We start from the raw sequence: 25,608 nt of genomic DNA, 5'->3' as shown, positions 1-25,608 counted from the left end.
AGCACGTGACGGTGAACATTGCTGCAGTGCAAAATCCCCGAGAGCAGCTCCTGGCCCAGGATGTCATTGTACTTTCTGGTTATGGATTTTTAATTCTGTTCCCTAGATAGGATTATGGGGGCATTTATGATTTTACGGCATTTAGAGAGATGCTTTATGGCATCACACAATGGCCAGGAGGGGACCCACTGACTTGTATAGGAGGCTGTTCTGCAAGGGTCATTGTGCAGGGAAGGGAGCAGATACTCACAGCTTTTACCTATAGTGAGTCTTGCTGTGTTATCTGCATATAGGTGCTACCTCTCAGTGTAATCCTGCCTGGGATGTTAGGGAGACGACTGCGGCAAAGTTTTCTCTACAGATCAGAAAGCAACAGATTAGTATAAGGCTCTGCGGTCAAGGTGCAAGGAGGGGAGGAGGCGAGCTGTGACATCCCCTCTTGTGAATCCTGTGTTATCTACATATAGGTGTCACCGCTCAGTGTGAGGTTAGGGAGAGGACTACGCCAAAGTTTTCTCTACAGATCAGGAAGCGACAGACTAGAATTAGTTTCTTTGCGCAATGGGAAAAATGCAGGGCTTTCTTTTTAATGCAAATTTATAAAAGGATCGTTGTTGCCCGTAGCAACCACTAAAGAACTCCGCTTCCATTTTACCAGAGCAGAATATAAAATTAAAGCAAAGCTGCTCGGTTGCTATGGACAAATGAGGTTTTTTTAGACAATTTTATGAATCTCCCCCCTCGATTGGCACTGAAGATTTAAAAAAACTTCTTAAATATATTTAACATAAAAATATGCTTTATATAAAAGAGGTTATTTTCTGCTGCCATGATCCTTAAAGGGGCAGTGCACCTGGGGTTGGATACTGCAGCATCCTTATATGAGAACTACCCTAAGAGGCATCAGATACCGTTCTGTACCTCCGGGGAGCTGCTCCTTGTTACATAACTGTATTTTCCATTTACGTTGGACCAGCAGAAGAATCTGCACTGTGTGTAGCTGGCCTAAAGGAGATCTTCACTACAGGCTATTGTGGCTAATTTATAGGGGAAGGATATCCAACCTTTAAATGGGTTGTCCAGATGTGGAGCAGTGGGGTCCGGCGCCAAGGATCTCTGCCAATTAACTATTTTCTGCGGGTGTGCACTCCAGGCACGGAGCAGATTGCTGCACGCTGCTACATTCCTCACTGCAGAGTCCTGGCTCAGTATTGTAGGCAAAGTCCCTATTGAATTGAAAGCCTGCAATACCAAGCCTCACCACTGCAGTGGGCACAGAGTTGTCCGCTTCCTACAGAGATCAGCTGGCAAACAGATGATCCACTATTATCTAGCCTAAAATCACAGAGGTGAGGCAGAACACAAAAACATATTTCACTGGAAAAGAGCCAAAAATGCAATACCTGGTAAGGTGCAGAGCAGGCACGATCACCGCTAAGCAGGCACAATCGCCGTAGAACCTAACAAAATGCAGCAAGCCAGACCATAAACTAGAGGAACTAAACTGTCCACTGCAGACCTATATGCAGCCACCCATTCAACCCAGCCCAGATTGGGGAGGAGCGACTGCATGCAACTAGATCTGCAATGTGAACGATACCACAGAAGCTGGCCAATAGATGGGTGGGTTCCACAATACAGGATTACAACTCACACTGACAGTGGGTCGCCCTGTATCCGCACTGGCTGAAGTTAGGCCATCAATAGTTAACTTTAAACTACAATTTCCAGCAGGCGCTGAAAGCAGCCATGGTTGGAGGTGGCGCTATCTGCATACTTATGCCTTTTTTCAGAGACCAGGTGGCACTAGCCTTCGGTACTTAGAGGTCGAAGAACTTCATAAGCAGTGTGGGCACATGCCAACTTCACGGGGCCCAGAGAAGGAACGAGGCACCTGGTGAGTATGAAACAGCGCCCGGACCCCTCCCCCAAAACAGAGCTGATGGGGCTCAGAGGTGTAGACAGGTTCCCTTTAAGACTGAGGGGATCTCTGAACTGTTCTGGAGCTATCTTCCTTCCTCACACACGATCCCTACCATCACCCCCTGTGCTCTGCTCTGTATAGATTGAATATCAGCTTTTCTCCTTGCCCAGTAACATTTCCAGTAGGCCATACCCCACAAACTGATACGGTATTATCGGATACTTTATCTGCAGGATAGCCTTTGCTTAACAAATCTTTGTACGGATCATTCGGGGAAATGCTTTTGGTGACATTCTGTCCCTGCCAATCAAACAGGGTAACAGCCCTCTCCGTGGGACAGCAGGCATCAGTCACTGCAGATTCCTGGTAGGATGCCTTTACGGCGCCTTTTATCGCAGGGGCGACACAGCTTGCTTGCAAATTGTTCAACACGCACTATACCAGCGATTGAGAACGACTGAGCGATCGTTATTTAAACCGAACGCCTAGCGAACAATTATTTTCATGCTTGCATGAAAGAACAATTAATGAACAATCAATCGTTTGGCGATAAATGAACAGTGATTTGAATTCGAATGATCCAGCAATTTTTTGAAGGCTAATCGTTCCGTGTAAAAGCCCCCTTAGGCTGGGGTCACACAGGGCGGATTTGCTGCGGCAATTGCGCCTGTGGCCGCTAATCCTGGGTTTTCTCAGAAATCTCGTCCACATGGCACAGCGAATCTGTTGCGGCGCGGATTCGCCGGCTGCAGCATGTCCATTTTTTTTCTATTCCATTGCGGCCACGCTCTATCCTATGCCACAACGGAAAGCGTGTGATCAGGCCGCTTCAAAACCCGCAGTTTTGACGCAGCGCTTTCCCTGGCGGAAATCTCACAGTTTTTCGCTGGATTCCTGGCAGAGATCTCCTGGTTTGGCCGCAGCGAAAAACCGCAAGATTTCCGCCGGGAAAGCACTGCGTCAAAACCCGTGGTACTTAGCCGCAGGTTTTGAAGTGGCCTGGCCACACGCTCTACGTTCCCAGGGGACTGATTCACTATGGACTTTCGGCAATACCAAAAAGTGTATCAAATGGTGTTTTTTTTATTTTTGCATCTTTCAGTACAGATCTGGTGGGGCGTTCGGGTTCCTGCACACGGCCTATACGCAGACTATACACATCTCCGGATTTTGCGCAAAAAGACCAAAACAAAATGCAGTGTGCGCTACTTTTCTGCGCATCGAAAAGTCCCCATAGAAGTCAATGAGGGGTGCGCGGAATATGTGGAGATATAGAATACCAAGACACATCTGGAAATCAGACGAATTAGCCATTTCAAGCGGTGAGCCATTGTTTGCTGCGCGCAAATTAACGTGCCCTGCGGACAGAAAAAGTACAGTAAGATATGCCGATACGTGCGCAATAAAAGCATTGCTGGTTCCACAAAAACAACGGACCCAGGCGTGTGCGAATGGGCGTACACTGGTGTGATGGGGGAAATCTGCAACAAAATTAACATGCTGCAGATTTAAAACCCAGCCCACATCTGTTCTGCACCCCGGGGATGACACTAGGTAAACCCTCACCCCCAAGTCATGTTCTGTAAATGGGGCGAGGGATAATCTCCAGCATTCCTGCAACGTGGGAACATTCTCTGTACACTGCAATCTGGTGCCGTGGGCCAGCAAGGGTTAAGCCTAACAAGGGCTGTCGGAAGCAATACTAAACTGGAAGACACCCATATGTGTGTGGGCTGCATTTGACAAACATGGTAAAAGTAATGCGTGCAGAGTTTATTCATGTACGTGTGAATCCCTGCACCGCATATGTCTGCCACACAGACCACATCACAGCCAGAAGCCCCTGCGGTGCCAACGTACAGACACGTAGGCGCGCCAGCTGCAGCATCTGGGGTGATGGCCAGTATGTTCCCAAAGGTGCCATAGTAGGGATGCACAACAGGGTCATCTGCGGAGGCTTTATAGCAGTGGGATGCAGGCCTTTCTGGTCTATCACATTGAACGACAGCCAGAGGTGCAATAAAACATAAAGGGTTATTACTAGAGATGAGCGAGCACGCTCGGTAAGGTCAGTTACTCGAGCGAGCCTCGCTCATCTTAAGTAACTGCCTTCTCCTCCGAGCGTGCTGGGGGCGGCGGCGGGGGCGAGAGTGAGAGAGCTCTCCCCACCTCCCCGAGCACGCTCGGAGAAGGCAGGTCCTTAAGATGAGCGAGGCTCACTCGAGTAACTTACCTTACCGAGCGTGCTCGCTCATCTCTAGTCATTACCATATATAGAACAGACGTATAGTATATATCACAAATGTCTGGTAGGATCTGTCTTCTGCATCTATCCGGAGTCCCCTTCTCCCTCCACCAGCACAGTGCAGATGATGGTTGTTGTGCCAGCAGCCTAGTATTTCCTAATTCCCATAGGCAGCAAGGTGCATGCATAGACAACCACCTCTAATTCATATACCCCTTTCTGAAGGGCCAAACAGCAGGTAATGCCCCGTTCTCCTGCTATATGAGGAACCCAGAGATGGTTGCACCAGTAGTACTTACCTGGCCCTTGCCGTATGCCACTCCTCTGTCCTGGCAGCACATGTTTCCATGTCCATGTATTCTGTAGAATGGTCAGAAAGATCACTCCCTAAACTCTACAAGTGCAAGAGATTACAGACATATATGCCCAAGGCCTCCTGCACAGGGCGACAAGGTCGCAAGTATAGGTTACTTCACACGTGCAATATTTTGTAATATGCAAAAACCTTGTGGTTCCGGCGATATGCCCTCGACTCGTGATGTTTTGTAGCCCATGTCTCCCTATGGAGCCTTCCTCTATGTTGCATCACATGAAAACATGATTTTCATGCCGTGTGATGCAACTTTGACAGTAGGAAATCCTAATCTAAGCCCTAGCTGCAGACCCCCCCCCCCCCCCCCCAAAAAAACCCCACAGACATCGCCTTATAAGCGCTCTCCGACGCCGCAGGAACTTCTCCCCAGGTGCCGACACGGTTTCTTTTCATCATCTTCTGGCCCGGGATTGAAAAATCCCCACCTCCTGGAAGCACTGGGTGTGATTGGCTGACACTTAGCCAATCACAGCCAGTGCTTGAACCAACAGGACCGAGAAGCAGCGGCGCCCCGGGCAGCGCGGGAGAGGGATGTATACTTATTTCTAGTCAGATACTGCATAGGGATGCACCGTGGGGGCTCATTCACATGAACATACGCAGTACATTATGTGCAGGTTCCTTACACCAGTCACACGCAGCGAGTAGAACCCTTGGTTTTCAATTGGTTTATTCACAGCTGCTTAATTTTCAGATACATGAAAAAAAAAACGCTACAAGTCCTATTTTGGTGGATATTACACCCTAAATCAGCCTACTGAACTAGCCAGCTTGTGTGAATATCACCCAATGGGATTTCTTGCATAGCATTTATGCATGGTAAACAGTAAAACGGCTGACAGGCAGAAATACACATGGAATCAACGTATTCAATCAGCAGCATCGGCCCCATTGGGGAACTCTGTTCTCCTCGGCCACGTCTGTGATCCATGATACACTTCCACAGGATAGGTGATAACTATATAAATACTGGGGGTCCGACCGCTGGGACACCCAGAGATCACAAGAGCGGAGCTCCTCAAGTCTCCCCAGTAAATGGCGCAATGGTGTACATGTGTGACCGCTGCTCCTTTCACAGCATTTGTCGCCCTTGGGATCACAAATCCAACCCATTCCAAGCCCCACTGGAGGAGTGACGCACGGCTATGGGGCTGCCCTCGGCTAGCTCTATAGACCGGGAATGGAGCAATGGTCCTGAACGAAGCGCTGGCGTGCATGCACTAGGCGTACTTTAGGTGTGCCGCCTCATGATCCCCTGGAGTCCCAGTAGATGAACCCCCAGTGATCATACATTTGTCACCCAACACAATGCGCTACACAACAGCCTGGTGCCGGTTCAGAAGAATATATTGGTTTGTACATGAAAAGGATGTGCAGGAAAACACAAAAACCTGCATCCGATATAAAAGATAGTAACCCCCCCCCCCCCATCATTTAGTAAAAAAGGACACGTGCCGTATGCATAAGATTGGTTCGGGTATAAGGTAAACTGTAAAATTGCACACACAAGCCCATAGGGGTTCACATGCAGTACTGTTATGGAGACATGTAGTCATAGGCACAACCAATACTGCCATCTACAGGCAGGTAGGACTTACTGCATCCACATTTTCTATCACTGAAAGCTACTAATTTGGAAATAGAAACTGATCAGTCCAAATCCACACTTTATCAAGTTTCTCACCACTAAGGACATATGTAGTAAGCCTTAAAGCACTTGCCGCAGCTAGACTGTTAGGACTCACATAAGAGCGGTGAAGCCACGTAATAGCTTGGATTCTTGTATGCAATTAATGGGCAAAGCTATAAAAAACAAACCACCTGAATACAACTAGTTATGACAATCTAAATAACACAATCCATTAAAAGGCTACGTTCACACGTTGCAGATTTGCTGCAGATTTTCCGCAGCAGAAAATCCTTGCCAAAAAGGTGTGCATTTTGATGCAGATTTCACTTCATTGGATTTTCACCACAGATACCATCAAAAGCGTTAATAGACATGCTGTGGATTTAAAACCTCCGATCAATGTACGTCGCAGATTTTCCTCACCGCGCGTGGATGGGATGTTAGAAATCCCATCCGCAATGCTTGGACTGTAAATGCGGTATTTTCCGCAGTGGAAATTCCCATTCCCAGCCCGCATGAACATACTCTAAGGCAGGATTCACACACGGGGTTTCTAAGTTGATTCCATGTTGCCCATAATACCCAGTGAAAGCTCAGCCTTTATTTCCTAACTTCCCCTGAAGACTGCAACGTGATTGGTTGTCATAGGTAAGGAGGCCATTTCTCTACTTGGGCGCCTTACACTCTGCCACTAATTACTGGGCAGCACCTAGGCTTACCACGGTCACCAGAGGCAAGTTCAGGTGGAGCCGGATACTAGCGGTAATCCACATACGGCACCGCACAATGGTTATAGAATTATAGTTTTTAAATATAGGAAGAAAACTTTTTGCAACCACTTCTGTTTGGCTGAAAATCAGCCTATGCGAACCGAACGTAAACCGCCATGCGTGGAGAAGGCCTGGTGCGACATTCTTCTGCATCAGAATCCAGCGACGGGAATAAAAAAAAACAAACAAAAAGACCAATTTGCAGTGTTTGAATATCCGCCTAGGGGCTTATTCACACAGGCGAGAATCTCACACAGGTTTTGTACATTGCGAGACGCACAAAAGTCTTTTGAATGGACTTGGTCACCGGAGCAATTTTTTTCCCTCGCAGCGATGCTGCGTGGATAGAGATCGTAGCAAGTTGTATCTTTGGGCGTTCCTGTTGGGATGCCTCGCACATTGTTTTTAATAGGACTGTAAAAGACCTTGCATGCAGTCGCAAAGCCTGCAATATTTTCCATGGAGATCAGTGAGGTACACCTGCAGTCCACTAGCGTGCGTGAAACACGGGCCTGAGGATCACAGTTTCACAGAAGTGATGCGAGGCGGTTTTGAATAAATAAGCTCGCATTGGTATTAAAAACGCACGTTGGCAAGCGCGCTCACCCGTATCAACATAGCCCAAGTGGTTATTTATATAGGTCCTATACAATAGCTAGATACTACATACATTGTGCATTATGGCAGGTATACGTGCCATCAGTCTTCTCCACCCCTCCCATGCGGCTGTGCCCTCTGTCTCACAGGCAGGGGTAGGTGAGACCTTCATGCACTAATAGTTTTTTTATGTCACATTGAACTTTTATCTCCAACACTTGTGTGCACAAATACACAGCGCAAATGTGTGCGTAAATGCGCTAGCGCCTGTATGCCTATAGATCACACATGAACACTTAGCCAAACAGAGCGCTCCTGTGTATGGAGGAGTTGGGAGAAATGAGCGTTCGGTTGACAGCTACTGAAGATCTATGAGCAACTTAAGACAATGTATTACTCTTTGCTCCACCGAGCCGAGATCCCCTCTCTAGTGTACGGCCCCTTCAACTAAGCGGAACTTTTTGTCAATCCATAGTCAAAACGATCTCATAGAGTTGATGCAATAATGTACCATAATATGTCAAACCTTAATGGGGTTGTCCAGTTCTAAACCATTAATGGCGCACTAGTCATCAATAGTACATTAACAGTGGTTTGTCACCTGGGACCCCCACTGAAGAGCTGTTCACCGAGTCAGTATTTTCATACAGGAAGCAGACAGCTCCATTCTCACTGTAGTGACCAGATTTGGCATTGCTGGCGAAGTATTCATTCATATCAATGGGAACTTTGTCTGCAATACCAAGCTTGGTCACTAGAGTAGAAACGGAGCCATCTGCTTCCTGCATGAGCGCACCGGTCCAGAGAACAGCTAATTTGTGGTGGTCCTTGGTGATGGATTCCTGTCAATCTAGTATTGATAATCTATTCTGAGGATAAGCCCTGATTGGTTTACAACTGGAAAACCCTTTAAAATACACACCCAGCTGTTGTAGAACATCTTTAGCCTGGTGCTGCTTATCTCTATTCACAAAAACATAAAAGCAGGTTGTCTAAGATTATATTTACATTCTTCCCGGTTATACATGGCTCCCATCCTACCCTATATATTGCATGGTACACTGCTGTGTGGTGATATGCTCTGTGAAGTATACACCCAGACGGAGCCATCTTGTGGATGTGAGGGGATGGGGGAGGAGAAGATGTAAGAAGTAATAAAAGCGACAAAAAAAAGTAAAGTTGCAAACTTGTGTTATAAGATGACTGCGGGAGAAAAACTGAAAGGCTTGATTAAAAGGCTCTGAGAGGTGTAGCATAGTACCATCCTGGCGGAATCACTGGCTTAGGACATGGCCTACCTGTAAGCGGAAAACTGAATTGATAGAACTCAAATTGGGTGCAAACAGCAGCGGCCAAAGACGGCCTAGGCTGCTTTTGAAAACTTTTGACAACTCCGGTATACTTTACATGTAATACAAATACACTTTTTAGGTTTTAAAATCTAGTTTTCAAGCAAAATTTATCCTTCAGTCAAAGCAGTGTGTCGATAAATGTGACATGGAGGACATGGTACAATGAGAGATTATGGGGGGGGTGGAGAGAAGTTGGTGAGGATGCCATTTGTTACATAATGAAAACTTTTATTATACATTACCATGAAGGAAAAAAACAAACAAACATACAAACCCACCAAAGGGTAAAAAAATAAAAAGGAGAAAAGTAAGCCAAACAATCCTTAGACTCAACTCTCCCAAGGGTCCTAAGATAATCAGCTAGACCGAAGCCACCTACGTGTAGACAAGAGGATTGTGAGGTCGGCCTCACAGACACAACAACAGTGATCGCTCCAAGCGGTGGCAGATCCATGGCGTGGAGACAACAACCAGCGAACGTCAAGTGTCCCGAATATACATACTGTACATGCCGCTCCTACACATCATGCAATGAAGTCCAAAGGTCTGTTGAACCCTCCTTTTCTGTTCATGTATTGCCTGTAAGACAGAAAACAAACAATGCTGGGGGTTTTATCATCATTTCATCACCGCTGAAGAGAAATCCTTCTGAGGGGCAAAGCTGGGCGACGACCAACATGGCAGCTCCCACATGGAAGACAGTTATGTCATGGGAAAGCTTAATGAGGACTTCTGTAGGAACTGCAATGGTGGCCATATAGGGTGTCACCCTGCTTTTTCTGGAAAGAGAAAGGACTTGGAAATAAAACATTAAAAACAGCAAAATGTGACAATTCCACAAGTAACTTTTAGGCTTCAGTTACAGGATGACTACTGGTCAAAATAAAAATGGCAACTATAATAGTTTGATTATTTTGAAACTTTTGCCCATAGTAAAACAAGGAGGATGTGGTAGGGCAATTCTACAAGCTTACTTACACTCACTACTGATTTTGTGGTCTTAACTAGTGATGAGCGAGCATACTCGCTAAGGACAATTACTCGAGCGAGCCTTGCCCTTAGCGAGTACCTCCCCGCTCGGGAGAAAAGGGTCGGCTGCTGGCGCGGGTGACAGGTGAGTTGCGGCAGTCAGCATGGGAGAGCGGGGGGGGGGGGGGGGGGGGGAGAGAGGGAGAGAGAGATCTCCCCGCCGTTCCTCCCCGCAGCTCCCCGTCCACTGCCGAATCTTTGCTCCTGAGCGGGCAGGTACTCGCTAAGGGCAATGCTCGATCGAGTAATTGTCCTTAGCGAGTATGCTCGCTCATCACTAGTCTTAACCCCTTAAGGGCGCGGTCCTTTTATCCTCCCTACTAAAATCCTAACTCTTATTAATGTATCGATGCAGCTGTCCATGGGCTTCCCTTTTGTTTGGAGTGTTGAATTTTTCAACGGTACCATTTAATGTACCATACAATGAGCTGGAAAACTTTAAGAAGTGGAGTGGAATGGAAAAAGAAAAACAAAAGCAAAATACCATCTTTTTTTTTTGAGGGGGGTGGGGGGTGTATTTTCATGGCGTGCCCACTGCAGCAAAAATAAGAGAATAATTTTATTTTATTGGTCAGGACGATTACTACAATATCACATTTATATAGCTTTGTTTTTTTTTCCTCGCTGTTCTACTTGTATTTTTAAAAATTATTTTCTGAAGCCATGACTTTATTTTTCTGTCAATCAAGTCAGGCGAGGGCTCGTTTTTAGTGGGACGTCCTGTAGTTGTGTGTTTTTACTGGTACCATTTTGGAGTACATCCGGCTTTTTGAGTGTTTATTAATTTTTTTCTTCTAGACGGGGTGACCAAAAAAAGCCCAATTCTGGTGTTGTGCATTTTTTTCCAGATGACGTTCAATGTGCAGGATAAATAATGCATTAGGCCTCCTGCACACGGGCGGAAATTCCACGGCGGGATTTCCCGCAGAATTTCCACCCGTGCCCACTGCCATGGGATTGCATTACAAAATGCAATCTTATGCACACAGCCACGATTTGTCCACGTGAAAACATGAGCGGAAAACAAACCCCGGCCTGTTATATTTCTGCGCGGGTCTCGCTGATCACAGCTGTTGCCGGTGGGTGTCAGCCATTTTGTATGGTGCGGAAAAGGATCCCAATTCCCCTCCATACAATCCCCGAACGCACAGGACATAACTGTACATCCTGTACCATTAAGGGGTTAAAGGGAGGAGATGCTAGACGAGAAAATTTGTATGGAGAAATCATTCAGGATTCATGAGTGATAGGAGGAGGAAGAATCCCTTTGCGGTGGAACGTCAACGCATGAGCAGATAACTAAGGCAAATGGCGTATTGTGCAGCGAAAAGTAGCGTTGCCGGGATCTACTGGGTCTCCATTAGACTGGAGCGGTGATGTGGATATGAGGGTATCAGCAATAGTAAAGGAAGCTGCATTGCCTTACCATCATATATAGGTGGCTACATATATGTGTACCAGCAGTACGACCCATTTATTACATGAACTCCACCACACGGGTATATTCCGTATGAGAGGACTGGACCTATTCGTAAGCAATATCCTCACAATGACAGAAGAATGCAATTACCTCTGATCCTTTGTACATGTGCTTTTGCTCATGTGTGCCGACCCTGTTGCCTGGCAACCATTGTGTAAGCGAGTCTTCAGGACGGCCTCCATGTCATCTCTGCTATTATTTGCTGTGATTCCCACAGAGATGTTCCAGGAATTTTAATATTCTCCAAGTAACCCTTACCTCTATATATTAGTACGATCCAATCACTACAGCTGGTCACAAGATTAAGTGTATGGTAAGCTCAGCCAACCCATCAGGGGCGCTACCCCAAAGCGGCATCACAGAACAGACCGTCAATCACATCTCTGCAGATTCTCGTAGCCTTCTAACTGCAAGTGAACGACTATTGCTATGTGAGTACCCTTAATATTGGTGGCATTCAGGGGGCATGCATAGTACATTAAAATAAGGGAGATGGAACAATACCTCTGCAGCGCCACCTATTGGAAGGCAGCATTCCTGCAAGTCAATTGTAGACTCTTTATACAAGCCTCGTAACAATGACTGGGAATTGAAAGCCAAGCCAGAAAACACAACAAAATGCTCTCCTCCTGCTGCGTACTGCTCTGATCTTCCATTTGCTTGGTGAATCGCCAGTCACCGACAGATTTTATATAGTTTTGGATTACTATATATTAAAAAACATCGGAAAACCACTTGTGTCTACCTTCTGTGCAGGGCTGGATTCACATGGGTGTATATGCATGTTACACTGGTATAAAGATTGGTGTAACTCAATCAGACAGCACACGGACACCCATCTGTGCGCTGTCCGACCACCACGTACCATGCACATTACATGTCCTATTCTCGGCTGTGAAAAATGGACAAGAATAGGACTTGCAGCTATTTATCTTTTGTCTGAATAGCCTCATATGCCATCATGGGGCAGTGTGCTATCCGCGGAATACACGGCCATGTGAATGGGTCCTTAGTGGATATGCAGTTTATTCTCCTCTCAGCAGTGGCAGAGGGATCCCAGATGGTTCACACAGTATGCAATGATCCTTAGCTTCTTATCTGCCTGTCAGAGCAGGCACATTGGCATCCTCAGCTTCTCTGACATGAAGGGAGAACTGGCACCGGTACAGTAACTGCCATCTTCTCTGCTCATCATAGGAGTGAACTGTGCACTACTTTAGCTACATGGGTAACGGACATCAGATTAAACAATGGTGGCTTTGCGGCCTGCTTACAATTCCTCATTGGGGCAATTTGGCTGACAAAATGGAGGAATCTTCAACAAAAGATAAAAGTTTCACCCAAAGATTTGTTAAAAGTGACCCTCCAGTCAGGAGCTCAGAATGGATAGGTCAGTAAGAACTTACAGGGAAAGATCATCTGCCATTTCTTTTCTTCAGCTCTTACTACTTGCTGCTTTTTAGCTCAGTTCTATTAGAACAGAGCTGTGATCTGTGCCTGTAGTTTACCTACAGTGCCTGGTTGGACGTAGCCTGGGACACATTCTCGGTTGTGATTGGTTCAGGCTATCCCCTCTAAAGAGGTTGTGTCCCCGACTACTTCAGATGAGGCACTGCAGTTATAGTCTTAGGCCCCCTGCACACTGCAGAGCTGGATTTTGCATGTGGAATCCAGCTCTGCCAGCAGCGGCGTTTACGTGAACCTGTTTAGTTTCTTTTTCTTCTGTGCTGTGGATGGTCCACACGGCGAGCCTTCGAACATGCGCAGTACAGAATTTCTTTTTTAAAAAGTCTGCTTTTACCGCGTCACCACATAGCAATGCGATTGCGGATCAGACGGCTTCCATTGACTTCAATGGAATCCATGAAAAAAAATGGAGCATGCCGCAGTTTTTCCTCCGCTTGCGGAAACCACAACTCGTTTCAGCAAGTGTGCAGGAGGAATCGATTTCCCAAAGTGTGCTATGGGTGGTATTTGCTGCAGATCAGCGGTGCGGGCGCCCGACGCAAATATCCTTCCGTGCGCAGAAGCCCTTAATCGAGCTCAGCTAATCTATCTGATATTCAGGTGGATACCAGAGGGTTTATACAGAAATGTATTCATGGGATAAAGCCCTGGAGACTTGCGTGGCCTTACCTGTACTTTCTCTTCTGAGACACATTTATGGCATACGCATTAACAGATCCATCTACTTTCCTCCCCTAAAAAAAAAAAAAAAGAGCAAAGCAAGTCAAGACACAGCCGTATAAAGGAAATCAAAAGGTATTGGAGCCAGTCCTCTGTTTTAGGCAGCTCAATAAAGAAAAATCCATAACATTAAAACTAGTGACAGGTGAAGTTTAGAACATTGATTACTAGTGACGATGGCTGCAAAAGAGGTCTAAAGAAGGGAAATCGGTGACAGGGTCACTGATGTGCGCGGGCAGTAAAGGCTAGCTGGTTTGGTCTGATGCCACAGAAGAGCCACTGTAGCACAAACTGCTGAAAAAGTTATTGCCGACTATTACAGAACGCTGCTGCGTATGAGAAAGAATAGCCACAGAAGGTCAGGGTTCATCTGTTGACTCTCCGCAACTTATAGAACTTGATACCTGATACTACAGGACCAGATACCATCAGAGGTCTTGTGGAGTCCATGTCTGGATGGATCAGAGCTGTGTTGGGGCCACAATGTCATGGACGCTACGTGGCATTGATTCAATGAGTGCTTGAATACTATCCTGGGGTATTTCTGGCCATGTGGTTTTGGCAAGAGTCCATGGTTCATCTTCATCATGAACCTGTAGGAAAGCATTCAATGGACGTACAGTCGTGTCCCGCAGATTATTGATTGGAGACTTTCGGATTACACCAAGAAATCCCCTGGACACCTTACAAAGCATACCTGCTGTTTGCTCTGTGGGTCCACATGCTAATCTGCTGGAAAATGGCGTGTGCGCTCTTAAGATATAGTTGTGCGATGGGTTGCAGCACATACATAATGGCGAGCTGCCATTGATGCATACTACAGGTGATTTGCCATTGATGCTGGTGCCAGCACATTTCCAGAACACGTGTCATACTCCCCACTTAATGATGCAAGTTCGACCTGTGTGTTTGTAAAGGCTATGAGCACTCCTGCCGCCCCCCCCTGATATTGCTTAAAAGTAACTAAAAAGAATATGAAAAGATTCACGACTGATCTTATATTTTCGTGAAGAATCTGTCTGCACACACGGAGCCTGTACATCAGTGAGTGAGGGGCGGTATGGGCTCATTGCACTGGGCGATAAAAAGAAAGGTCAAAAATGTTTGTAATCAACTTTCTATAAACCATAGAAAGATACAGATTACTGTCACTTTTAGGGATCCTTCACACTGGCGAGAAAAATCGGGCAATTTTCTTGCGTTTTCACTCCCTCTCGCAACGCATGATTATGAAACCAATGAATTTCAATGGTTTCATTCTCATTTGCGATGTTTTCCCGCCTGCGATGCTGCATGAAAGAAAAGAAGAAAAAAAAAAAAAAGAAAAAAAAAATCACAGCATCTCCTTTCTTTCTGCGATATCGCCCATTGTTTTCAATGGAGTCGACTGCAGCAGCACCAGCCCTAGCTCCATTGAAAACAATGGGAGAAGATCGCGATCCCCTGCTGCAGCAGAGGATTTCTTCATCCAGGGATATCACCTTGTCTTCAGTGGGGCCGGCCGCAGTACATCAGGATCTGCTGAGAGCAGCAGCAGCAGGGAATTCCTTCATCCCTGCGGGGAAACCCCTCTTAACTGAACACTGCAACAGCCACTGCAGGGTGTTCAGTGATGAGGGGACTCCCCGCGGGGATGAAGGAATCCCCTGCCACTGCTGTTACAGAATAGACAGGAGATCTCGATGTTCTCCCATCGCTTTCAATGGGGCTGGCACTGCTGCAGCCCTATTAGAAGCAATGGGATGAAGGGATTTCCCCGTAGTGATGCAAGGCTGTTTTCACATGAAAACTCCTCGCATCCAGGGGTTCCACATACATTGCGAGAGCGATATCGGGCCGTGAATGACAGCCCAATATTGCCCTTGCCAGTGTGCAGGAGCCCTTAGTGTTGAACGGGAGCAACATTATTCAAATGGTCACCACTCAGACAACATGTGCTTACGGGATAGCCAGTATGATAACTAAAATATAAATCACTTTATATGCCTAAAAAGACATTTTTGTGCTGAAAAACCTCTCTCAAGTACGGTCAACTAGGGCTCTCCCTTTCTTCTAGCTTTCTGTCCACTGTTGTCATGTGTAGTCTGTCTTCAGTACCGAGAAACAGACGAATTAGAGGAAGCGGGGAAGAGTAATGTCTCAATAGAAGTCTATGGAGGGTAGAGTCACAGAGATGCTGCAGCAGCTAACTATTAAGTGATTTGCGGCTACTGGAAACACATCTCCACTGCTCAGTACTACTGTGCATTGTCCTCCGTGCTGATATTATTTACATGTACTACAGAGAGTTAGGAAGCAGAATCTGCTGTATTCTGATGAGTATTGAAGTCATCAGAGCTGCTAATTTTCACCCACCGTCTCAAGGAAGACTGAAAATTAAAGTCGGAGCCTGTAGAGGTAGAAAACGGGTGAAAAATGCAGAATTCTAGTCATATAATGATCAGAAAGGGTTATTCATCATGTACACAGACTGCAGCATACAGTGAAAAGTCACCTGAAAGTTTAAGTATACTCAACTATATACACACAGCGTAGTGTGCGGTAACACAAAGGTAACAAGACCCGTGAAAAATTTGCATTACCTTGGTGGTATCAAATGAACTAAAACCCATCAGCTTCATCATTTCAATCTCCTCTTCCGTCTTTCCTTCAAGATCTTCCGCTGTAGGAAAAAGTAAATTATAAGAAAACAATGCTATCAGCTTATACAGTGGCAAGACGTTTCTAGATAGAAACAAGAATGCTGAGAAACACTTCCCCTATAGTAACAAGAGGAGTAAAAATGTACAATGTAATTTATAGAATAATCCACATAGGATGTTAAATAGTTTTCCAGAGACATATGGTACTGTAAACCAAACAGTAGTGTTGGCCCAGTAGTATCATTGACATATATGTATATAGTTATATATGTAGTGCAAAAAAACGTCTTCCATATCTCACAAAGGTACTGGATCACCATCAGAAGCATCACGGCCAGAAACCGCCTATGCATGGCTTCAGGGCTCCTATTTCTGGTACAGCATGGGACGGCCAATCTGTCATGGCAAAGCCGGAAGAAGTCGGTGCTGCAGCGTGGATTCCCCGGCCGCAGCATGTCAATTTTTTTATCCCATTGCGGCCGCACTCTCCTCTGTGGAAGTGCCAGACGCAACTGAAAAGCGTGCTGCCAAGCCGCTCCAAAACTTGCGGCTAAGTGCCGCGGGTTTTGAAGCAGTGCTTTCCCGGCGGAAATCTCGCAGTTTTTCGCTGCGGCAAGTCTGCGAGATTTCCGCTGGGAATATGTCCTGTGTGACCCCAGCCGAAGACTGATGTCAAATTGCTTCGTGTCAGATTCCCATAGACTGCTCAAACTGGGACAGAGTAGAGATAGTGCCGATGAAAAATAGGAAAAACAATGTGAGTGACAGGAACCAAACGTACTGCGCTGAACCAAGGGCCAACATCTCTATGTGCGGCTATCAGCAGGATGAGCAATATTACCATCATTCGCCCTCCACAGCTATATAGTCCAGCTTTTGTCTGAGGAAGAGGCATGTTGCCTCGAAACGTGTTATGTATGCTGGTGTTCATGAGTCAGCTTCATCTGACAAGCCCCAGTTCTTTGCCTCCTGGTTACTGGACAGTTCCTCCGATTAGAGTTCATCTGGGCCGGCAGTACTCTCAGCCAGAGCTATGTGGCATCATCAACCGCTGGCAGTTGGATATTTCCTACGCTTGCCACATCCTTACGGATCACCAAACTCTCTAACAAGGGGGCTTTACCATTTTATTTTTTTTTTCTGCACAATCACAATGTGACATATTAACCCTTTCCCTCCCCATGACGTAAGAATACGTCATAGGAGCGGGGTACTTCCCGCAAAATGACGTACCCTTACGTCATAGGAATAGCGTGAGATCATGACACATCTCGCGCTATCCAGCAGGGGGAGCCGGCTGTCAGTCATAGCTGGCCTCCGGCTGCAACAGCCTCCCGATCTATGTAGATCGCGGCATGGAAAGGGTTCACAGAGGGAGCGCACTCCCTCTGTGAAGTTCCGGGGCTCTCGCAATATAGTCGCAGAGTGCCCAGCTGGTTGCCATGGCATCAGGACGCCAGATACCGGGGTCCTGTGTTGCCAGAACCTGTGATCGCTGTATAAGCGATAAGGCCTTATCACAGCGATCATTAGTGCTGCGCTTTAAGTCCCCCAGAGGGACACAAATAGTGTATAAAAAAAAAAGATAATAAAAATGTACAAAAAAGAAAAAAAAATGTAAAGAAAACCCTTTCTAGGTGCTTTTTCTCATATTAGCATAAAAAAAAGGTAAAAAAAAATTTTTAGCGCACATATTTGCTATCGACGCGTCTGTAACGACCTGTACAATAAGTTGAACGAGCTTTTTATTCTGCACGGCAAGCATTTTGCCTCCCAAAACAGGCAAGAAAAGTGATCAAAAAAGCAGTATATTGGTACCATTTTGGGGAATAAAAACTACAGCTCGTCTCACAAACAATAAGCCCTCACAGAGCTCCGAACATAGAAAAATAAAAAAAAAAGTTACAGGACTTTGAATGCAGCGATTTAGAAAAAAAAAAAAATAAAGATTTTTATTGCAGAAAAGTGGAAAAACCTAAAAAAAAGGTATCATTTATGCTGCATGATTAATGCTGTAAAAAAAACAAAAAAAAAATCTATGGCAGAATTGATGCGTTTTCTCTCTGTTATCATAAAAAAAAATTATAAAAGTTTTACAATACAGTCTATGTACCCAAAAATGACACCATCAAAAATTACAGTTCGTCGCGCAAAAAACAAGCCCTCATACGACCGCATCAACACAAAAGTAAAAAAGTTATGGCTTTTGAAAAATGGAGATGAAAACCCGCCAAAAAACGTTGCGTCCTAAAGCCCAAAATAGGCCATGTCCTTAAGGGGTTAAAGTATATTCAGTCCGAATAGGTTTGCCTGTATGATATCAGAGGGCCTTGACCCAGGACTGCAGCCCTCCCCATTGCATCTCACTTGTCTGCAGACAGAAGTGATGCAACGCATTGGCGATGACATGATATGACTGCTGTGTTACAATATGGTGTGCCACGCCACTCTTTAGGCACCAAGAGCCCCACAATGGACAGGAGGCCGTATTTACACCGGTGACTTCCCTGTGCCACTTCTCTCCAATTGGGAAATGGACAAAACTTGCACGGTAAAATAATCCATTGATAATTGGCTAACACATACGGGCGATTATTCCCTCCGACTCCAAGTCCAACATCAAAAAAAAAAAGGCCAAAGAGAAGTGTTTGCCCCCCCTTGGCTTGGGGTTGTCCGGCACCATAGTAGAGTCTAGATCATCTTTTACTTGTGTCATTAACCCCTTAGTGACCAGGCTTTTTTGCTTTTTTCCATTTTTGTTTTTTCCTACTCCCTTTTAAAAAAATCGTAGCTCCTTTATTTATCCATCGACGTCGCTGTATGAGGGCTTGTTTTTTGTGGGGCGAGTTGTATTTTTCAATGGCACTATTTATTTTACCATATAATGTACTGAAAAACTTTAAAAAAATTCTTAGCGGAGAGAAATGGAAAAAAAAAACGACATTCCACCATCTTTCGGTGCGTCCTGTTTCTACGACACACAAACTGCAACAAAAACGACCTGATATTTTTATTCTATGGGTCAGTACGATTACTACGATACCAAACTTATATAGTATTGTTTTTGCTGTAGTACTTGTATTTTTTTTTTAAAGATATTAAATTTTTTTCAATTATTTTCTGCGGTCATTTTGTGCGCGCAATACCTTTTTTATGCTATAGCATTACGTCATACTGCTTTTTTACAGGCAGTCTATGAAGCCACCCTGTGTGGATGGCTTGATAGGCAGTCTGCTAAGGCAGCCCTGGGGCCATTCATTAGGCCCCCGGCTGCCATGACACCTGCACGGATCCCCCGATCTCACCGCGGGGGGGCCGTGCGGGATCCCCAAACAGCGTTTGGGGGATTTAAATGCCGCTGTCAGAATTGACAGCGGCATTTAAAGGGTTAATAGCCGCGATCGTCCGAACGCGGCTATTGCCCGCGGGTGTCAGCTGTAATAAACAGCTGACGCCCGCGCTGTATGGAGGGAGATAGCGGCGCTACCTCCCTCCATACACGTCCTGCAGCTGCAGGACGTAAAAACACTATGGCCCGGTCGTTAAGGGGTTAAACATCTCTTGCGCTCCTCACCCGCAATCTGCCGCTCCTTCATCACTTTGGAATCTTTGCCGTCCTTCTTGTCGTCATCGCGGCGGTCCTTCAGTCTACCAGGTGAGGGGGAGGAGGACCTGTGCCGGCGGGGTGACCTGACAACAAAAACATAGCATTCTGGAAATGGGACATTAGGAGTATGGAGAGCGATAATAACTATAAAGTGATATCCCATCGCTATATAACACTACCGGCTGTATATTTTACACAGTGATGGACGGTTTTATTTTTTAACCCCTTAGTGACTGTAACGCACCTTACGGACCTCACTATTGGGCTTTAAACCTGCACATACATCTTTGTAAGGCGGTGGCTCGGCTGACTGACAGCCCGCCTCCTGCTGTAACTGCCCGGAACAGAGAAACCTCAGACGCTGGCACTTTAACCTCTTGCATGCCACAATCAATAGCAACATGTAGAGAAACCGCACAATTAGAGGCGGCATCCACGGCATTCCATGATTATTGCTGTACATGGGACCTGAATGGAATAAAGTTCCCTTTAATCATGGAATGCCGTGGATGCTGCCTCTAATTGTACGGTTTCTCTGCTGACTTTGGAGCGGGTCTGGATCGAACCTGCGGAGGCATGTCATCACCTTGGCCTGTACCTGTGTTCTAACGGGAGCCTGATGAGTGAGTGCTGCTGTGTCTGTGCAGAGTTATTTGTGAATAGCAACATGTAAGCGGATGACATGGGAAGGGGGTTCCTCCTACAATGAACGTTATGTGTACCCCAGAGTGTTTGGTCCTTAACCTTTTACCCGCCGAACAAGCATCCACTTCACAATCCAAAGAAAGGCAGCAAATGTGGGGATCAACTGTTCCAATTTTGGAACACTGGCAGACAAAAGGTTAAGGCACTAAATAGGCCGATCACTAAAAAGTTAAAGTTTAACATCTTAGGTTCCCAATCGCACTCCACACTAATCCCGCACCCGGAGGAGGAACATGTACATTGTGATCTGCTGTCACTTCACAGCATGTTAATAACATGCTTTAACCCCTTAGTGACGGCAATACTTTTTTTTTTCTTTTTTTTATACTGACTTCGCTATTGGGATTCAAACCTGCACATACATGTTTTTAAGGCTGTAGCTTCACCAACTACTGACAGATAAAATACCCCTAAAATGTAAAAAGAGCAACATGATAGGTGTTACCGTATTTGTAACAACCCGGACAATGAAAATATTTTGTTATTTATCTTATACGGTAAACAATGTAATAATAAAAATGTAAAAAAATATATATACAAACATTATATGTACTTCGGAGTGGTGCTATAAAATATACAACGCGTCCTAAAAAAGCACAAGCCCTCATACGGCCGTGCCAACAAGTTATGTCTCCTGCAACGCGACAACGAAAGTGACTTGGTCCTTAAGGCACAAAAGGTGAACAGGTTACCCATATAACTTATATCCATATGTTACCCATATGATACTGAGGTCTAGCTAGGCATTGTACTTATAGGCTAGGCACACCTTGTATGGGATCTTTACAGATTTGCTTCCTAAATACAAAATTATGCAACTTTTTAAATGGTCTCCATTAAACATGCCCTCCTCTCTTAAGCCCCATTTACACTCACCAATTATTGCTCAAAATTAATTAAAACGATGGCATATGAGCGATAATCGTTGTGTGTAAATGCTACCTTCAGACTGCATCATTCAGACTGCACACTGTGCTCTCCACGGAAGCAGATTACATTGTATTCTCTCTGCAGCCCATGAGAGAAAACAGACTGCAGGCTATTATCTCCATGGGAGTGGCTGATACATTGTATTCTCTCTGCAGCTTCTGCCAGAACAATGGAGCTAATTGCAGAGCTCAGAGCACCTGTTGTGTCCTGAATGTAGCTCTAAGAGGCTCATTTACATACAAATGAAGTCGGTAAAGTACTAAAGGGCATTAGTGCCCATTAAGGCCCATTTACATGGAACGATGATCAGTCAAACGACCGTTTGAGTGATCATCTTTGCATAACTGTAAGTAGCCAATTAGCTACTAAAGAGTCAATGCAGACAGAGGGGGATACCACCGCGATAGCTCAGAGAACAATGCAGCTGTTTTGTATATGCAAACACCAGCTTTGTTCTCGGCAGTTCTTAGCGGGACACCAGCTGGAAGCGCCAGCGGGATATCAGCTGAAAGAATGCTATCAGCACTGCCCGCAGAGATACCAGCGTGCTGCACTGATAAGGCTCATCGCTCATTTCTAGCTGGTTAGAAATGAGCAATGAACGAACAGTGCACAATGGCCGCGTGTTTAGACGCAATGATTATCGCTCAAAAGATGGTTTCTGAGCGAATTTTGAGCGATAATAGTTGTGTCTAAATGGGCCTTTAGTTCGCTATGCAAAACTTTCAATTGTTTGAAAGATTATCTTTGCGTGTAAATGGGCCTTTAATCCCCATTTATACGCAAAGATGATTGCTGAAAATTCGCTCAAAAGATAGGATGATTGACGGTTTGAGCGGTTATTTTGCATAATCGCCTAATTGCCACTAATGCCCATTAGCAGCTTATTAGCTTTATTTGCATGTAAACGAGCATCCCTTCGCTGTATGCAGAGAACAGCAGGTGGTCCGTTATCTGCATACAGTCCCTTTGCTCTGCCATAGGACTGCAGCTAAATACAATCAGAGCGTGCGGTCCCTGCTATCAGCTCTGTCCAAACGATGGATTTTAAACTCAACTAAAACTCATCGTTCAGACGAAAAGCAAACAATGGTAGCATTTACACGAAACGATTATCGCTCAAAAGACATCGTTAGAGCAAACGGCGACGTTTGTTTTTCTTCTTTCTTATGTATGTATTGTTGTTTTATTCTGTAATTTTTATTTACTTCTGTATGTAATCATGTTTTTTACCATCTATGTCCCCTATGACATCATATAAGACTTCTGGGGGACATTAACATGTTTTCTTTTTTATTTGACATTTATTCATTGTAGCTGGGGCATCCACAGGAGCAGCATCAATAGGAGCCCCAGTTACACCTCCCCTGTAGTGACATTAGTCACTGGCAGAGCTGATCAGGGTCTTATGGGACCCTGTAGCTCTGCTGTAGCAGGGAATCCCGCTCACGTGACCCCCGGGCTTCCATAGTGGAAGTTACACTTCTGCTTTCACTTTTCAGTACACAGCACTTATTGAGAGCTGTGTACTTGGGGAAGGAAAAGGCAGAAAGGGTTAAAACCCCTCCTGCCTTCTCCCGGTTATCAGCTGTCACTAATAGCTGACAACCCGTCCTGCCCCTGATTGATTGCAGAGCAGGAGGCTTAAATCCCTGCCGTACATTTACAGTGCCTGATCCTAAACGGGTTAAGGCAAGAACGCCTCGCCTCACATCAGAATATTGAAGTTAGTTTCACTGATGTGATGTAGTATTGCGCAAGTTTCCTGTGCGATGGAGGATTGGAAGGGTTTCTCTGATTTCATTGGGAAACCTCGCATCGCCCCTCACATGCACATCGCACGGCAAGCGGGAGCCATGAGCTGCATTAAATGTCCCACTGAAATCAATGATGGGCGATGTGTTCTGGGGAACGCCCCAACATGGGACATGCCACGATTTTTTTCCCACACCGCATCGCTCATCTACATGACGGTATTCAAAAGAATGGAGTTCATATTTGCACAAGATTTATGCACGTGGCAAAGCACAAATCTTGCGCCGTGTGAAGCGGAGGACATCTGTACACACAATAGCATACAGCGTCCATGCACAAAAAAACCCTTAGCCATGGGAAGCAAAACATGTGGAAGTATAACCTGGAGCGGCGTCTATGGGGAGAGCGCGACCGGCTTCTCCGCCTCTCCCGGGACCTGGAGCGCTCTCGCCTCCTCCGCTCGCGCTCTCTAGAGGTGGATCTTGACCGTCTGCGTTCTAGAGAAGAAAATAATTAAAACACATTTATTAGGTTAACATTTTACTGCATTAGAGGTGATTTAGAGCAAAAAGAAAGCGTATTTTAGCCGGCGGCAGACAAGTGTATTCCAGTATATTTACTCGTCTGACCTTGGATATTCCTGATGCGACCTACACGCATCATAGTTTCCTAGAATGCCCAGAGTAGGGGTCTGGAGACCCGCGGTCAGGCCGGGACCCCCCTCCGTATTACCGGAATACGCTCACCTGTCACAGTCCATAGACGGCCTAGTGATGGGAAGCCAAGAGGTACTACAGCACTTGCCAACCAGGTCAACATATATGTGAACTTTCCATGTCCTCTGGCTGATGGGTCTTCTGTTTTACTGTGGCAGACCGATCTCTCCAACTATCTTATAACGAACTAGTCTCTAATCACCGGTAGGAAGGGTCAGGTAGCCATGAGAACTTACAGGGCTCTGATGACAAATATTTATGGCTTCAACAGAATGGCCACCGTCTGTGCAGCCTGCAAGAATCCTGCCCTAGGACAGGTGAACAGGGCAGGCAGCGGAGCCTAAGGCCACACTCTTCGCTCCCAATGGCCTACCATGGGAACAAACCGTGGCAGTACGCCATGACTCACAAGGTCTAGGGGCGCATTCACCCATCATAGGATGGTTTTGCTCCGGCAGTGGCAATTTTGCTGAACTCCTGGACAACCCCTTTAAGGAGGTATTCTGGGACTTGGGACAGATATCCTTAAGATAAGTCATCAGTAGTAGCTTGGCGGGATGTCCGACTCCTGACAACCCCACCGATCAACTGCTTGAAGGGGCGGCAGCACTCGAGGAAGTCACGCAATCTTGTCCTTGTCCCGCTCATCGGTCACATGGGCTTTCTACAGCTCCGTCCTATTCAAGTGAGTGAGATTGATCCGCAATACCAGATCTACAATGCAGTACCTGATACACAATAACGGGGCCGAGCAGCCCGACCTCCTCACACAGCGCATTGGGGCCGCCCTGCCAGTCGGACCTCCAGTGATAACGAAGATCTGTCCCAGGGATGGGTCATCAAGAACCAAGCCTCGGAGACCTCCTTTTACAGGCGTGTTCCCGTGTAGCTCATGTGCTGTGATATTGATGATCTAGCCTAAGGCCTCGTGTCCGCGGCACGCCAAGATTATTCATGCGGATTTCCGCAGACAGATGCACAGCGAGTCATCATTAAATTGATTTTTTTTAAATTGATCGCGGATTGCGTTTTTTTCCCCACGTAGATACACTGCGGATCATCCGTGCGGAAAACCCCCCTTAGAGGGAGAAGTAATGGCGCCTGCATGCGTGCGGCGCTCACACTACTCTCTATGGCGGTGGTTTACAACGTGCGGCTCTCCACCTGCTGCAGAACTACAACTCCCAGCATGCCCCACTGATCCATGAGCTTTCTGGTGGTGTAATCTTCTTCCACCTGCATGAGAGCTACAGCTGATGTCGTCTTGTCCGAGGACTCCCGCTAAACATGGCTGAGGAGAGCTAATACTGCAGGGACACGCCACATGCGGCCCGCAGGATACAATCAGGCTATAGAAGCCACAGCTCTCACCTCTCCGCCTGTCCGGGGACCTGCTCCGGCTGCGCCCCATCTTCTCACCACTCCGGAAACACAGACAGGAAGTTTCCAGATAGTGCGCACACGCAAAACCTTACCCCTAGCAACAAGATCCCAACGCACAAGTTCCGGGCGGAAGTGAAAAATTGCGGGGTTCTGGTAGGACAGGTGTAATGAGGCAGAGGATCCTGAAGGGGGCGCAGGGAAGCTGTGAGTGTATTACAGAAGGGGCGCGGAGAAATTACGGTGGGTGGGAGGCGGTGTGTACCGGAGGCGTATTATTATATTT

The 25,608-nt window shown here is 46.1% G+C and overlaps 1 protein-coding gene across 1 annotated transcript; it reads right to left on the bottom strand.

Annotated features, from left to right (window-relative positions):
• Window positions 1-9,098: 9,098 nt before the first annotated feature.
• Window positions 9,099-25,502, bottom strand: SNRNP27 (small nuclear ribonucleoprotein U4/U6.U5 subunit 27). Its single transcript, XM_066593026.1, has 6 exons — window positions 25,314-25,502; window positions 23,609-23,723; window positions 19,804-19,919; window positions 16,170-16,249; window positions 13,537-13,601; window positions 9,099-9,470 (listed from the first exon to the last, which is right to left on the bottom strand). The coding sequence occupies exons 1-6, from the start codon at window positions 25,351-25,353 to the stop codon at window positions 9,416-9,418; spliced, it is 471 nt and encodes a 156-aa protein (XP_066449123.1). The 5' UTR covers window positions 25,354-25,502; the 3' UTR covers window positions 9,099-9,415.
• Window positions 25,503-25,608: the final 106 nt, after the last annotated feature.

Source organism: Eleutherodactylus coqui, chromosome 2, assembly GCF_035609145.1.
Source record: "Eleutherodactylus coqui strain aEleCoq1 chromosome 2, aEleCoq1.hap1, whole genome shotgun sequence".
Classification (NCBI taxonomy): domain Eukaryota; kingdom Metazoa; phylum Chordata; class Amphibia; order Anura; family Eleutherodactylidae; genus Eleutherodactylus; species Eleutherodactylus coqui.
The sequence above is the reverse complement of the archived record's forward strand: the minus strand, read 5'-3'. Positions and strand labels throughout refer to the sequence as shown.